General features: G+C 40.5%; 2 protein-coding genes across 2 annotated transcripts in view; one reads left to right on the forward strand and one right to left on the reverse strand.

Moving 5' to 3' along the window:
• The window catches only part of LOC109428912 (uncharacterized), a 54508-nt gene extending 42242 nt beyond the window's left edge, over positions 1–12266 (reverse strand). The window contains exons 1-2 of the mRNA XM_019704753.3: positions 12013–12266; positions 11466–11956 (exon numbers count right to left, since the gene is read on the reverse strand). Coding sequence (XP_019560298.2) covers positions 11466–11956; positions 12013–12146 — 625 coding nt within the window. The 5' untranslated portion in view covers positions 12147–12266. The remainder of the gene's footprint in view (positions 1–11465; positions 11957–12012) is intronic.
• On the forward strand, positions 1867–3849 carry LOC109414915 (juvenile hormone esterase-like). The gene is made up of 3 exons (XM_019688766.3): positions 1867–3154; positions 3212–3486; positions 3547–3849. Exons 1-3 carry the CDS (start codon positions 1928–1930, stop codon positions 3710–3712), a joined length of 1668 nt encoding a protein of 555 aa, XP_019544311.3. The 5' UTR covers positions 1867–1927; the 3' UTR covers positions 3713–3849.
• Positions 12267–16345: the final 4079 nt, after the last annotated feature.

A 16345-nucleotide genomic window follows, 5' to 3' on the forward strand; every position in this document is an offset into this window, starting at 1 on the left:
TTGACCAAATACAGTTGACTCTCTACATCTCGATATTGAAGGGACCATCGAGATAGGGAGAGATCGAACTCAAGAACCAATTTGTAATGCACACTAGATTGAAAAATCGTCCGTAACTAGGAAAAACCGTCAACAAACAGATGTCACTTCACCTTCTCAGAATGTTTTGCACCTAAGAAACGAGATCTAGCAACCTGTAAAAACGGGCATATCGACATATGGAGAGAAAATCCCGAACAAAAACGAATGAGATCGCATCGAGATAGAGGGATATCGAGATAAGGAGATATCGACATGTAGAAATGTAAAATGTATGCAGATTTAAGGGACTGGCCAAACCATCGAGATAGGGAGAGATATCGAGATGTAGAACATCGACATGTGGAGAGTCGACTGTATTTGTCATGTCTAATGGGACCTTTACTAGAGCAAACAAACAGCTGGGCTTCATTTTTAAAATTGCTGATGGATTTCGAGATCCTTTGTGTGTGTCTAAAGTCTCTGTACAGCGCTTTAGTTCGCTCTATTTTGGAAACGGCAGCAGCTGTTTGGTGCCCGTATAACCGGAATTGGATAGATCGTTTTGAAGCTGTACAACGGAAATTCGTGCGATTAGCTCTTCGGGGCCTACCCTGGCGGGACGCTGTGCATCTTCCTCCGTATGAGCATCGGTGCATGCTTGGGGTTGGATACTTTGGAGAAAAGGAGATCGTCTATGCAATCCAGCTTTATTGGGAAGCTATCGAATGGCGAGATTGATGCTCCAGCTTTACTCTCTGAGCTTCGTATTTACGTTTCTGAACGGCCGCCACGACGTCGCAACTTTCTCCATTTAGATTCTCGCAATAGCCGATATGGACAACATGATCCTCTTAGGTATATGGTAGTAAATTTTAATAATGTTTTTGATGAATTTGATTTCCATTAACGTATTTTGTTAAACTTAGATTTGTTATTTTTAAAATGTGAGTATTAGTTCTTAGTTTTAATTTTGTATGTTGAATGTGTTATATGTTAAGATGTGGGTTTATATGCCTTAAAAGGCTTTTCCCAACCACACTTCATTAAGACCCCAGAGGTCAGATGAAGAAATACAATTAAATAAATAAATAAATAAATAAATATATTGTCATAGCCTATTTTTTCATTCACAACGAAAAAACTGCTATTTATTTTCCGAAAAATGATGACGGATGCTTGAGCCTTAAATATCAATCATAAATACCAACACGGATTGGTATTTCGTTGAACGTTGCACTTTGACAAAGTCATGCTGAGATATTCAGCGATACCGAACAGGTAGTTTCAAACCTATAATATTCTAACGGAGCGACATGTGATTAATTACATTCGACTCAATAGCCATCACCAGAAAATGGGAGATAAAAAATCCCGCTTCCAATAACTGGATATTACTAGAATGTTAGGAGAGATGATTGGATTTCATAATAGCTGATAAACAACAACACGCTATATTTAACCATAACAAACACGTTATCACCAATAATAAAAGAAAATGGTTCATTCACTAATAACGAAAGATGTGATAGTTGCGCATTTAAAAACCTTTGCAGTTATTTTTGTTATTTTAAAATCTATGTCTATTCTAGTACTATATAACGTGTAGTAATTTAGGATGATTTTTTTTACTGTACCGAATTTACGAATGACACCCGATTCGATGATTCAGAATCGCTCAGATCTTATTCCGCGCAAGCTTTCTCTTTGAAGTTCACCAGGCGGTACCCCTGTTTTGCATTTACCTATAGAAACTTATTACCCATTCACATCGCCAACGCAAACTGCCCCACAAAAAAAAAATCCCCATAATGTAGAGAGCATCAAGCACATCAGAGAGCCATTATAAGCGCTGACCGGTGTTCTGATAACGTCATTCCAGTCTCGTTCTCGCAGCAGCTACGCGACGATGTATTTCATAGCGCTGCTCGTTTTGGTTGTTCAACTGGGGGCGTCCACAACGTTCGCCCGTCCCGGTCAACCTCCCATCGTGCACACCGGACTCGGCAGCATCCGGGGTACGATTTTGGAGTCCCGCCTGGGACGAAAATTCTACGCTTTTCGCGGTATTCGGTATGCTAACGCACCGGTGGGACAGCTTCGGTTCCAACCACCTCAGCCTGTGGACGCCTGGAACGGAACGCTAGATGCCACGGAAGATGGGCCGATGTGTCCACAGCCGGCACTGGACCAGAGTGATGTGTCGGAGGATTGCTTGAGGCTGAACGTGTATTCCAGTGTTATACCGGGTGAGAATGTGAGAATTGCGCCGAGGGACGTACTGGTTTACCTTCATCCGGGAGGATTCTACGTATTCTCCGGACAGAGCAAGAACAATGCCGGGCCGCAGAACTTGATGGACCAGGACGTGGTCCTGGTGACGATCAACTATCGTTTGGGATCGCTGGGATTCATGAGCACCGGAACGAAGGACTGCCCAGGGAATGCCGGATTCAAGGATCAAGTGATGGCTTTGAAGTGGGTTCGGGATCACATTTCGGCTTTTGGAGGACGCTCGGATTCGGTTACTCTGATGGGATACAGTGCCGGAGCTTTGAGCAATACTTTACACATGGTATCACCGATGTCAAAGGGTTTGTTCCATCGAGTGATTGTGATGAGTGCTTCCGGAGTGAGTCAGGTACAAATACCAACGGATCAGATCCATCTGGCTCAGAAGCAAGCTACACTATTGAACTGTACTACAGCAGATATTGCGGAAATGGTTGACTGTTTGAGAGAAAAACCAGCGTCAGATTATGCGGATACTTTGGCTGACATGTTTGTCCTGTCCTGGAACCCGGTTCTGCTCTGGACGGCGGTGGTAGAACCGGATTTTGGACAAGAGCGATTTCTGACAGAAGATCCTACGCAGTCCTTCTTGAAAGGTGACTTCGTGAAGGTTCCAGTAATTGCTGGAATAACTCAGGACGAGTTTGCGGGACCAGCTGTATCATTTTTGCGAAACGATACATTGAGAAATGAGCTGGATACGAATTTTGACACACTTGCACCAGTTCTTTTCTTATACGACGATTATCCTACTAATCGATTAAACATCACGAGACAACTACGAGAGAAATTTCTAGGTGATGAACCGCTTAGTCTGAACCGATCAATACAAGGGTTGAATTATGTAAGTTCGCTACTAGCATAAAATTAGTATTTCTGATTTGACCAAAATCCATTTCAGCTATTTGCCGACAGCCTGATTGGGTTTGCAGTTCATCGTTTTGTTCAACTAGTTTCGCCACATACCCCTGTCTATCAGTACAAATTCTCCTACGTCGGACGGTACAGTTTCTTCTATTATCCTGACGATCAAACTCCATACGGAGCCGTCCACCATGATGATCTGCTGTATTTACTATCGATCCCATCGGTGGCACCCATTTTCAACGTAACCGATCCGGAAAGCAAAACTGTAGAACGTCTCACTGGAATGTGGACAGCGTTCGCTAAATCTGGGTAAATTTCTTTTCGTCGTTTTCAGGGAGGACTTCTAATATTTGAACTCCATTATTGCAGAGATCCTAACACCGTTCAAGGAATCGACAAACCCAACTGGACTCCCGTTACGGAACGAGTAGACAACTATCTCAACATTGGAGAAGATCTGAAGATGGAAACAGGACTCTTTACCGAAAGATTTTCTTTCTGGGATCAACTGTTCCCGCTGCCGGAGGTTCAGTAATAATCGATTATGTAGTAAATCAAACAAAACACCATTGCAAATACATATCCTTATGACTAACATAGTTGACAAATATATATCGCGGTTCGCACTGGGTCACCAAAGAGTGCAGCGAGCTCAGGTTTCAGTACTAGCAAGTCTTCCTCAAGCATGTCTTAAATCCGTAAATGACTATTGACGGGTCTTATTAGCGTATCATGGATGCAGCGGCAGTGTATTGTTTATGATCACAGTTTATTCTGGGTGCATAGCTTTTACTGATGATGTTCCTTCGGTTTTCTCAGCTAACGTTGTTACCCGTTAGCAAATAACCAGACGAATTAATCCCCTTCCCATTTGGAATATTAATAGAATTCAACTATCGCCGTTTGTTAAAACAAACTATAATAGGGGGATTCACTTAAAAAGGTCGCGATCATCAAAGCAATATTTGATTATTTCAATCGCAAAATCATGAAGCATTTCAAATAAGCAGAAAATCATGGCTTACGCAGCTATTTAATCTGTTTAGTGAGTACCCCTAATGTAAGTAATTACTCAGCCTAATGTAAGTAATTACTCAGCCTACAAATATGATAGTTTGATTTAACCATTTTGTGAGTTATTCGCTACCAACAGTTACCAAAACAAACCAATATGGTGATATATTCTACCAACGATCGTTTAAATCAACTAATATTTAGTTTGAAACAAACAATAGGTTCTACAGTTTAAACCAACCAACGTGTTTGTTGAAATCACATGCAGCTTTACACTCGTTCAATCTCTATCTCCTTCCGTTTCCCTCCCCATTCCCCAACATTTTACACATAAAAAAATTAATATATTTTTATTTTTTATTTTTTATTTTTATGTCGAACAAAAATTAGTCTTCGAATGAGTGTAATCAGTTTCGTACCATTTAATTCCGCCCTATTCTGCTTATCCTTTGACAGATACGCGTATTTCGACTACCACTTGTAATCTTCCTCAGTGTCAGTTATCCACTAAAATTAGTCGCTGGTATGGTCCCTTGCACGAATTTATGCTGGCCTGCTTACTCTCACAGAAAATTTGACTTTTGAGAGGTGCCGACACCGCTCTACTATAACTTTTTCCCCAGGATCCTTACTTATGATTTTCGCTCTTTCGGGGCATCATGTTACTGTGTATCGTTCTCAAAGTTTTCTGCAAAAAGATTCTTAACCGGATACAGGAGAAGATTGACGTAGCTCTCCGACGGCAGCAAGCAGGATCCTGTGCCGGACGATGCTATGTGGACAATATGGGCATGTTCCGTATCATTTTGGAGCAATTTGATGCTGTACAAACGTTTTTCCAACTATTTTAAAACAGCCTTCATTTGAACAAAAGCTAAGCACAACAGGCACAATCCTTTATTCAGCTGCTAAACATCTAATTTTGTTTAGTTAATTCAACCTTTAGCTGAACCTCAACATTGAAAGGCTGATTTAAAGCTTAATATACGTTTAATCAGATATCAACCAAATTTATTAATTGTGCACGCAGAAAAATGGCGCTTGTTTAAAACAATAAAACGCATGGTTGATTTTCAAACTGAGAATTTACTTATTCCAAAGTTATATTTAATTGTTTTCATTTAGAGTTTATCGATAAAAACAACCGATTACCATCATTTCATATAATGTCAAAAATTTCATTTGTTTCAACAAAATAAAAACCATAAACATGGTCCGAAAGCACTCACACATCTATAAAATGCTTACCCCAACATCGCCACAACGAAGAAGGTGCAGCAAATCCATCGCGCCAACTTCCTAGTGCAGCTTTGGCCGTGATGGATAAAAAAAGACAAAAAAGGCGAAACCGAACAACTTTTTGTGGATGCTGTCGTGAGTACCTGCGCGTTATCCATCACGGCCAAAGCTGCACTTGGAAGTTGGCGTGATGGATTTGCTGCACCTTCTTCGTTGTGGCGATGTTGGGGTAAGCATTTTATAGATGTGTGAGTGCTTTCGGACCATGTTTATGGTTTTTATTTTGTTGAAACAAATGAAATTTTTGACATTATATGAAATGATGGTAATCGGTTGTTTTTATCGATAAACTCTAAATGAAAACAATTAAATATAACTTTGGAATAAGTAAATTCTCAGTTTGAAAATCAACCATGCGTTTTATTGTTTTAAACAAGCGCCATTTTTCTGCGTGTATCTTCTTTCATTTGTGGGTATCCTCGAAAAAATCCAATAATATAGTTCAAACTTGATACCAAATAATAAAAGTAGGTGTTCCAAATTGCTCTTAAAGTTGCTAATGGGCGCTGTTGTAAAAAACGACAGCTCGGAACAAACGTTCGTCATAAATTTCTGAAGATTCTGGAACTTTCAATGTATCCCACGTTATACCGAAATCGAAGTAAACCGTTCCAGTGGCCTGTCCGCCATATTTTCGTAACCTCGATTGTTTCGAACTGAAGAATTCTGGTACATGAAAACGCAGAATATCGAACTAGCAGCTGTTTGGTACATTCGCTTTGAGCCAGCTGTCGGCGAATCCTTCAGTTTTTTGAAGATATTCATCATGCAGTGACACTTGAAGGCACGCTTTAAACAATTATTGAAAGCGGCCGAGCACCTAGTAGGAAAAAAAGCTCTCTAGATAAAATTAGGGCTTGAAATCAATATAAAACCTCTTACCGTACGATACTTTGGGAGTGGCCCATCTAAATTCAAAAGAGATCTACTGGCAAGAAGTTTATGGCAGTTTCTCCGGTAAAGCCGTACTGGCTATGACGTTGGTATAGAATGATTTTCGCCCAATTCGCTGTTACAACTGGATTAGTTATTTCAACAACTTTATAAACTGCATTCACCCTGGCCAAGTTCGTAGGGGTTGACGGCATTAAAGTGAAGGAGTTTCATTTTGATTTGAGTGTTCTTTAGTGAAACATATCACCTTTTTAACACTTCAATGCGCCTCCAACGGTTCATCACGAATCGGCTGCTGCAGATAGAGTATGGCTTGTGGTGATACTATTTGTGCACCCCTAGTTTTATTCAATGTCACTGTCATTCATTGTTATGTCAAGGGAATAAAAGTCAGTAGTTGTTATAGAGTTTTATTGATCCGACGTGTAATCGATTCTCGGTCCGAATTACGTCCCACATTGGTGACCCCGACGGCGAAAAGTTTAATAAATTTGTGTCCGAACGTTTTTATCATCGCTCGATGACGGATCCCGCCGTAAATAACGTTGCTGACGCCGCCGCGGTTGCAGCTAGTGTCGCCGTGAAGCTTCCAGAATTTTGGAAGAATGATCCTGTCATGTGGTTTGCACAGGCAGAAGCTCAGTTTGCCCTAGCAAACGTTGTTAAGGACGAAACGAAGTTTTACCATATCGTAGCAAAGATTGACCAGACGGTAATTTGCCACGTAACGGACCTAGTGACACAGCCGCCTGCGGTCGATAAATATAACGCTGTGAAGACCCGTCTAATTTCGCGTTTCCAAGTGTCTGCGGAAGAGAGATTGGAGAGATTGCTCAGTTCGTGCGATCTTGGCGATATGCGGCCAACGCATTTGCTCGCAAAAATGCTCGAGCTTGCCGCTGGGTTAAACGTAACCGATGACCTCATGAAAATGTTGTTTCTGCAGAGAATGCCACCCAACGTCAAAGCGATCCTTACCATTTATTTGAAGATCCATGAACTTCTCGTAACGGGCAACAACTTCAAACGGACCATCATAAGGTGGAACGAGTGGTCTTTTGACTGCATCCACCCTAACAAACACGTGACTGCAGCTCTGAAGTTTGTTATTCACGAACACGTGTGGCTTGGCATGATGATCTGGATCGATGGGTTTCCATTTGCGAATAACTGATTTCAAGTCCTTTGCAAACTGCGACCGTTCGCAATCGTCTTTAGAAGCTTCGAAGTATTCTCCCGGTATACGAAGCGTTTGGCCGTACACCAATTCTGCAACCGAACAGCCGAAATCGGTACGATAAGCGGTTCTTAATCCCAGCAAGATGACTGGAAGCTGAGTACACCAATTCTTCTTATCAACTGCCATTATGGAAGCATTTAGAGTACGATGAAACCGCTCGACGAGTCCGTTGGATTGAGGGTGATAAGCGGTGGTTCGAATGTGTCTAGCTCCAATTGACTTCGACAGCTCGCGAAAAAGATCCGATTCGAACTGCCTTCCTTGATCTGTGGTTATAGTATCCGGAATACCGAATCGTGAAATCCACGTGTCGACGAACGCTCGAGCTACTGTCTCAGCAGTCATGTCGGGTAACGGAATCGCTTCTGGCCACCGAGAAAATCTGTCCACAACCGTAAGCAGGTACCGATTACCGTTTGGCGGTGGTAACGGTCCTACCAAATCCATATGGACATGGCGGAATCGACTATCAGGAAACGGAAGCTTTTCAACGGGTGCTTATTGTGTCTATGCACCTTGGAGCGCTGGCACGATACACAACTTTCGACGAACTGCTTGACGTCCTTGTTGACATTTTTCCACACAAATCGATCAGTGATCAACCGGCGAGTGCAGCGTATGCCTGGGTGAGCTAGGTCGTGGATTTGTTTCAGCACTGCCTGTCGATGTCGCAACGGAATGTACGGTCTAACCTTTTGTTGTGATACATCGCAATATAAGGGAACCGATGACAGGCACGTTTTCCGTAGTTCCAATTTCAAGGATGTTGGCGCTTGTAGAAGTTGTGTCAACTCGGAATCTTGCTGTTGATCTTTGGCAATCGCTTCGTAATCCAATGCAACAGGAACGTTTATGGCTGCAACTCTCGATAACGCATCCGCGACGACGTTCAGCTGACCACTGATGTGACGAATATCGCTGGTGAATTGGGAAATGTACTGAAGATACCGCTCTTCATGCGGTAGTCTAGAACTGGGGCTCGAATCAAAGCTGTCGTAAGTGGCTTGTGGTCGGTGAAAATGATGAACTTTCTGCCTTCCAGTAAGTGTCGAAAATATTGAACAGCCATTTTCATTGCAGTCAGCTCCCTTCCAAATGTGGAATATTTGAGCTGAGGGGATGAAAACTTTTCAGAATAAAAACCTATGGGTTTCCAACTGCCCTCGTCGTACTGCTGAAGAACTGCTCCTGCTGCGGTATTGGAAGCATCGATCAACAAACTTAACGGTTTACTGGCGTCCGGGTAGTGCAACAGGGTCGCTGATGCTAGTGATTGTTTGCACTCCAAAAACGATTTCTCAGCTTCCTTCGTCCATGTTAGATTTCTTCTGTCGTTCTTGCGATTATCGGGAATCATTTTTCGCAAATTGAGCTGAATATCCGTAGCTTGGGGGATAAACCGTTTGTAGCTGTTGACAAGTGCCGAAAAACGACGAAGTTCTTTAACGTTTGACGGAAGAGGGAATTTAACGACGGCATCCACTCGGCTTGGAAGTGGAAGCACTCCATCCTTGCTCACAACGTAACCCCGGAATTCCACGCTTGGCTTTGCGAGAAATGGCTTTTCGCCACGTTTATAACAAGCCCATATGACTTGAGTCGCTCAAAAACCGCACGCACATGTTGGTGATGCTCCAACTTGGATGTTGACGCAATGCAGATATCATCGACGAAAACTACGACAAATTCCATATCGGCGAACACACTGTGCATAAACCTCTGAAAGGTCTGACTTGCATTGCACAATCCAAATTGCATTCGGGTGAATTCGAAGAGCCCAAATGGTGTTATGACCGCCGTTTTAGCGACGTCGCAGTCTTCCACCGGAATTTGGTGGTAAGCCCAAAATTCAGAGGATATCCATCGACCGTATTAAGCCAGCGTTCGTATCCAATCAGAAGAAAGGTCAGCTAGATGACCAGCGCACTAAAGTCACACCTTCAGGACACCGCGTTAGATTCCTGGTGTGACTGGGGGGGATCCTGTGTGATACTATTTGTGCACCCCTAGTTTTATTCAATGTCACTGTCATTCATTGTTATATCAAAGGAATAAAAGTCAGTAGTTGTTATAGAGTTTTATTGATCCGACGTGTAATCGATTCTCGGTCCGAATTACGTCCCACAGGCTGATCATATGCATCAGACATGCTCGATAAACACGGGGGAACCGCAGGGGCTCATTAGAGTGTATTCCCAAGCAATAGTTCCAAGTCGGTTGGATTTGAGAAGGGCTTGATGATCGTTACAAATCCTAATGAAAGTATTATAGGATTTGTGACATTGTGACAGGTTTCTTTAACCTTCTATAGCCAGCTGACTTCAAAATGTTATTTGGGCTTTCATTCCCACGTTACACGGTTGATTTTGATTAGTAGTTTATTAATGTCATAGTCGCTTTTTTGAATTCTTACAATGTTACTTGGGAATATTTTCTTTAAATGAAGCAATTAAAATCAACCAAAGAATTAATAGTAGGAAGGAGATTTGCAGCATTTAATTGTGCCGATAGATTCGAAGCTAACTTGAACGCATTGTTGACGTCAATGCGTTCGACGTGACATTTTGGACAAAAACTGACTGCTTTTTACCTTTCTTTCCCACGAGGTTTTTTGACAATTAAAAATATATTAAATGGTTTCTAAACAAAATATCGTTAGAAATGAAAAATTTGATTTTCGGGGTGGATCACCTGTGATCCATTGGGAAGATGGATGCACTGAAGGCACATATATTTTTTTTTATTTGTATATGGTTTTTTTTTCAAAAACTTTATATTTATGAATCGTCCATTACACCTTTAATTTATTTCAAGATTCTGATCTAGCCCTTCTGTAAAATATAATGAAACTTGTCGGACTTCTTGCAGTTATCATAAGCAGTTGTTATTAGTTCGCTTCGAATCTATGGATTCTCTTATCGTACCATATATATCCTCCTGGATTCATCTGCGACTTATTTCCGGCGATAGATAATATTATATGAAATAATGACATTTTTGCATGAAACACTATTAACAATGGCAAATTTCTTGGATGTAAACAAACATGCTAACAAGGAACAGGTTAGATCAGGAAGGGTAAAAATGTTGTTATGTTCCCAATGGATCACTGATGATCCACATGTTTGTTCATTAAATTAGTGTTTTATCGTCAACTTGTTTGAGAAACGGTATTTAATTCTGCTAATATACATACTACAGGGCATGCTAGTATTTTTTTCCGTTTAAAATAATGTTCAGGTTTCGGAATATTGAACATTCAAATATTGTTTGAATTAAAATAGAAAAAAAATACCGACTTTCACAAAATCATTTAGCTGTAGAACAAAAACGAGCAGAGAAATTTTGACCAAACTTGGCATAATAGTTCATTAAACATATACAAACATCTGAAGAAAAAATGGAAATTATCTAATTTATCCTCTATTTGTATGAACAGTGCAAACTAGTGGATCACCTGTGCTACCATGGGAAAGAGAGGGTTAAGTTTTATCATGATATAATCTTCTACAAAGTTGTTCCTTAGGGTATCAACTACCATTCTTTTCAATTCTGAGCTAAATCGAACTAGCCGAACCGGCATACTGAGTGAGAGACTGTAGGTCATTCAATTTCCCATATATTTGGACTGAAAATCCCATTCAAACCTTCAATTCATTTGCGCCAGCTCAGTTTTAAAACGATTGAGCTAAATCTTTCACAGATTGTTCTTTTCATCCAAAGGCACAATTCTAGAGGGTGCCCCGTGAATGTTTCCAACTTTTCTTTCTCGCCATACAAATGTGGGCCGGTCTAAGCCTCATCTCAACATACAACTTCGTATATAAACCTAGGTACTCACCTTCTAACGACTCCTTCATCTCGTTGTACCCCATCTCCAGCGCATCCAGCGCCGTATACAACCCCGTATTGGCCTTCATCGCTCGGAACTCCTTTTCGGCCTGTCGCACCACTTTGAACGAATCTCTCGCCTTATCGTCGAACCGCCCCGATTGATCACCTCTCACAAAGAACGCATCGTACCCATACTCGAACTCGTCCTGTACGAACCGAAAAGCATCTCCGACGAACATCTTCCAGAAAATGGCCGCAACCTCCAGCGAATGATGCTCGAACGTCGGGCTCTGGACAAATTGTTTGAATTCGGCCCAATCCGTGGTAGTGACCCGGATCTTGCAGAACTGCTCGGTCGGCTGCTTGAAGTAAAGCGCATACAACATATAGAACGCTCCGATTCTCTCCAGCGGCTTTTTCGAGTTCATGAAAATCTTCTTCACGATGGCCAATGCCTCCGTCACGAAGGCAATCATTTCCACGTCGGTATTCCTTCCACTGTAAAAAACAAATTTAAAAATTCCTACTTCGGAAGCAATCTCACCCAAACTTACTAGAACACAAACTGGAAGTTCATTCGTTTCCATTCGTAGCAGAAGTGGCGGAATTCTGTCGATTCGTGGCGAGTAAACTCCGCTAAGAAGTCGTAGCAATCTTCGCGGAACCCGCGCGACAGTTCACTCATCATTTTTACAGTAGTTTTAAAGCTAAATACTGTGAATTTGGTGGTTTAGTTTACTTTAAAATCACCGACGAAGAAACAAAACAAAAATACACTTTCTTTTGCTAGCCGGCTACCGAACAAAATTTGTAAAAAGATGTTATTAAACAAATTTTGACTGCCGTGATATCAGAACCCTGCCAAAATTCATAGCTAGTGTAACATGTGATAAAGACTTGTGTTAAGTCAGGCACTAAAAAAACCAGGCACTAAAATTTTTTCCTACCTTAGCGACATCTATGTTCGGATCCAAGAAGAAATTCGCCAGGCACTAAAAACCAAGCACTAAAATATGTGTGAAATATTTCATTTTTTTGTGCCTCGGGTGGTTAATCGAAAACAATGTTACGAAAACGGCATTGTGAAGTTAAGCACTAAAATTGAGGTGGCAAAAAGTGGTAAATTTGAGCCTTTATTTCTTCACATCCTCAAAGTCAAAATGATAGCGCTGTGCGGGCTGCTCAAGTCGCTGAAGTAGTCGCCATTACCATTGCATTTTCTTTTTCTTGGCGTAACATCCCAACTGGGGCAAAACCTGCTCCTCAGCTTAGTCACTTTGTTCTATGTCTAGGTGCAGTTATTAACTGAGAGGTGCTTTGGTAACGTCCATTTTGCATGTTTATGTGTGGCAAGTACGAAGATCATCTACACGGTGGATTGGCTTTACCCATTTTTTCGGCTATCTCTGTCACTCCACAAGCGACTCCATTTATAAACACCCATTTTATGAGATTGGCCGGCCGAACCTGAAAATGTGTAAATTTAGATAGAGCCTCTTGTAGAGTGACAGAAATAGCAATGAAAAAATGTGTGAAGCAAATCTGCCATGAGGATATTTCCATTTTGAAGATTTTTTGAATCATCCGACAGTCGAACCCGTCAATTTTCAGCATGGCTTTGCAAAATACTTGCGCGTTTAAGCTGAGTTTCGAGCGCTCAAATAAAATTCCCTCTTTTTCCGCAAGTAATTTTGACAACTGATCCAGTATGGGGAGAAACGTTACTTTTCCTTACGGAATAATAGCGCGGACAATTTTTCCGCAAGGAAAAGTGACAGCTCCTTGATTCGCACGACACTCTGAGCTATCATCCGACGGGTAGCATGGATACTGAATCGTAAAAAATATGCACTTTCTGGACTTTTTGCATTTTGGGAGTTTCAAGGAATTTCACTATAGAAAATATTTGACGAATAAAATAAATTTTTAACGAAATAACAGTTTCACCAAACCATCCTTAGTCGAAAGAAGACACACTGAGCTATCATCCGACGGGTAGCATGGATACTGAATCGTAAAAAATATGCACTTTCAGGCAATATTGCTGAACACTGATGAAACATGCGAAGGGCGATGAATATTGCTTCGCCATGCACATGTGAACTGCGAGTGAACAGGTTTGCCAAAGCTTGAGCTTTGTTCGTTATCAACAAATCGTCGTCGTCGCTCGTTACGACTGAAAAAAAAAACTTCATCGCCCGAAGACATGATTGCTTCGATGCATCATGCGTGCTCTTCGCGAAGATCAGAAAACCATTCGCACGAGCAGCTTCGTGAATGGCACCCGCTGCACGGCATTCTAGCTAACATGGTACCCTGGTACCTGCTAAATAAAAATGGTCATATTTTTGCCATTTTATCGCCAATTCTAGCAATCTTGGGCTAATTCTATTCAAAAAATCACCTTCTACTGAGTGGGAGAGCCGGAGCGGTCACCGAGGATTGCGGAAAATCCGGATTTCGGCGTAGAATTTTAATGCCTGATGCCAGGTCTTTCCCAACCAGATTAGCCACAACGCAACTGTCAAAATGCACTCGCAACGAAGAGGACGATTGAAGGAGTGAGCACCATGAACGAATGGAAGTCGCATGTGGTCTGCACAAATGATCAACTTTCTACCTCGTTCACTGCTCCCATTGACTTGCTAGAGTGTTCTTCGCGAAGCATAAATGAAAAAACGAATGCTTGTGAATAATGGATCGCGAAGATGCAAAAATGAATGCTCGCGAAGAAGATCCAACGCAACATTGCTTTCAGGACTTTTTGCATTTTGGGAGTTTCAAGGAATTTCACTATAGAAAATATTTGACGAATAAAATAAATTTTTAACGAAATAACAGTTTCACCAAACCATCCTTAGTCGAAAGAAGACACACTGAGCTATCATCCGACGGGTAGCATGGATACTGAATCGTAAAAAATATGCACTTTGAGGAGTTTTTGTATTTTAGTGGTTCAAAGGAGTTTCACTATAGAAAATATTTGACGAATAAAATAAATTTTTAACGAAATAACAGTTTCACCAAACCATCCCTAGTCGAAAGAAGACACACAGAGCTATCATCCGACGGGTAGCATGGATACTGAATCGTAAAAAATATGCACTTTGAGGAGTTTTTGTATTTTAGTGGTTCAAAGGAGTTTCACTATAGAAAATATTTGACGAATAAAATAAATTTTTAACGAAATAACAGTTTCACCATACCATCCCTAGTCGAAAGAAGACAAACTGAGCTATCATCCGACGGGTAGCATGGATACTGAATCGTAAAATATATGCACTTTCAGGACTTTTTGCATTTTGGGAGTTTCAAGGAATTTCACCATAGAAAATATTTGACGAATAAAATAAATTTTTAACGAAATAACAGTTTCACCAAACCGTCCCTAGTTGATAGAAGACACTCTGAGCTATCATCCGACGGGTAGCATGGATACTGAATCGTAAAATATATGCACTTTGAGGAGTTTTTGTATTTTAGTGGTTCAAAGGAGTTTCACTATAGAAAATATTTGACGAATAAAATAAATTTTTAACGAAATAACAGTTTCACCAAACCATCCTTAGTCGAAAGAAGACACACTGAGCTATCATCCGACAGGTAGCATGGATACTGAATCGTAAAATATATGCACTTTGAGGAGTTTTTGTATTTTAGTGGTTCAAAGGAGTTTCACTATAGAAAATATTTGACGAATAAAATAAATTTTTAACGAAATAACAGTTTCACCAAACCATCCCTAGTCGAAAGAAGACACACAGATCTATCATCCGACGGGTAGCATGGATACTGAATCGTAAAAAATATGCACTTTGAGGAGTTTTTGTATTTTAGTGGTTCAAAGGAGTTTCACTATAGAAAATATTTGACGAATAAAATAAATTTTTAACGAAATAACAGTTTCACCAAACCATCCCTAGTCGAAAGAAGACACACTGAGCTATCATCCGACGGGTAGCATGGATACTGAATCGTAAAAAATATGCACTTTGAGGACTTTTTGAATTTTGGGAGTTTCAAGGAATTTCACTATAGAAAATATTTGACGAATAAAATAAATTTTTAACGAAATAACAGTTTCACCAAACCATCCCTAGTCGAAAGAAGACACACTGAGCTATCATCCGACGAGTAGCATGGATACTGAATCGTAAAAAATATGCACTTTCAGGACTTTTTGCATTTTGGGAGTTTCAAGGAATTTCACTATAGAAAATATTTGACGAATAAAATAATTTTTTATCGAAATAACAGTTTCACCAAACCATCCTTAGTCAAAAGGAGACACACTGAGCTATCATCCGACGGGTAGCATGGATACTGAATCGTAAAAAATATACACTTTCAGGACTTTTTGCATTTTGGGAGTTTCAAGGAATTTCACTATAGAAAATATTTGACGAATAAAATAAATTTTTAACGAAATAACAGTTTCACCAAACCATCCCTAGTCGAAAGAAGACACACTGAGCTATCATCCGACAGGAAGCATGGATACTGAATCGTAAAAAATATGCACTTTCAGGACTTTTTGAATTTTGGGAGTTTCAAGGAATTTCACTATAGAAAATATTTGACGAATAAAATAAATTTTTAACGAAATAACAGTTTCACCAAACCATCCCTAGTCGAAAGAAGACACACTGAGCTATCATCCGACGGGTAGCATGGATACTGAATCGTAAAAAATATGCACTTTCAGGACTTTTTGAATTTTGGGAGTTTCAAGGAATTTCACTATAGAAAATATTTGACGAATAAAATAAATTTTTAACGAAATAACAGTTTCACCAAACCATCCTTAGTCAAAAGAAGACACACTGAGCTATCATCCGACGGGTAGCATGGATACTGAATCGTAAAAAATATGCACTTTGAGGAATT

This window comes from Aedes albopictus, chromosome 3 (genome assembly GCF_035046485.1).
Source record: "Aedes albopictus strain Foshan chromosome 3, AalbF5, whole genome shotgun sequence".
NCBI classification, from domain to species: Eukaryota; Metazoa; Arthropoda; class Insecta; order Diptera; family Culicidae; genus Aedes; species Aedes albopictus.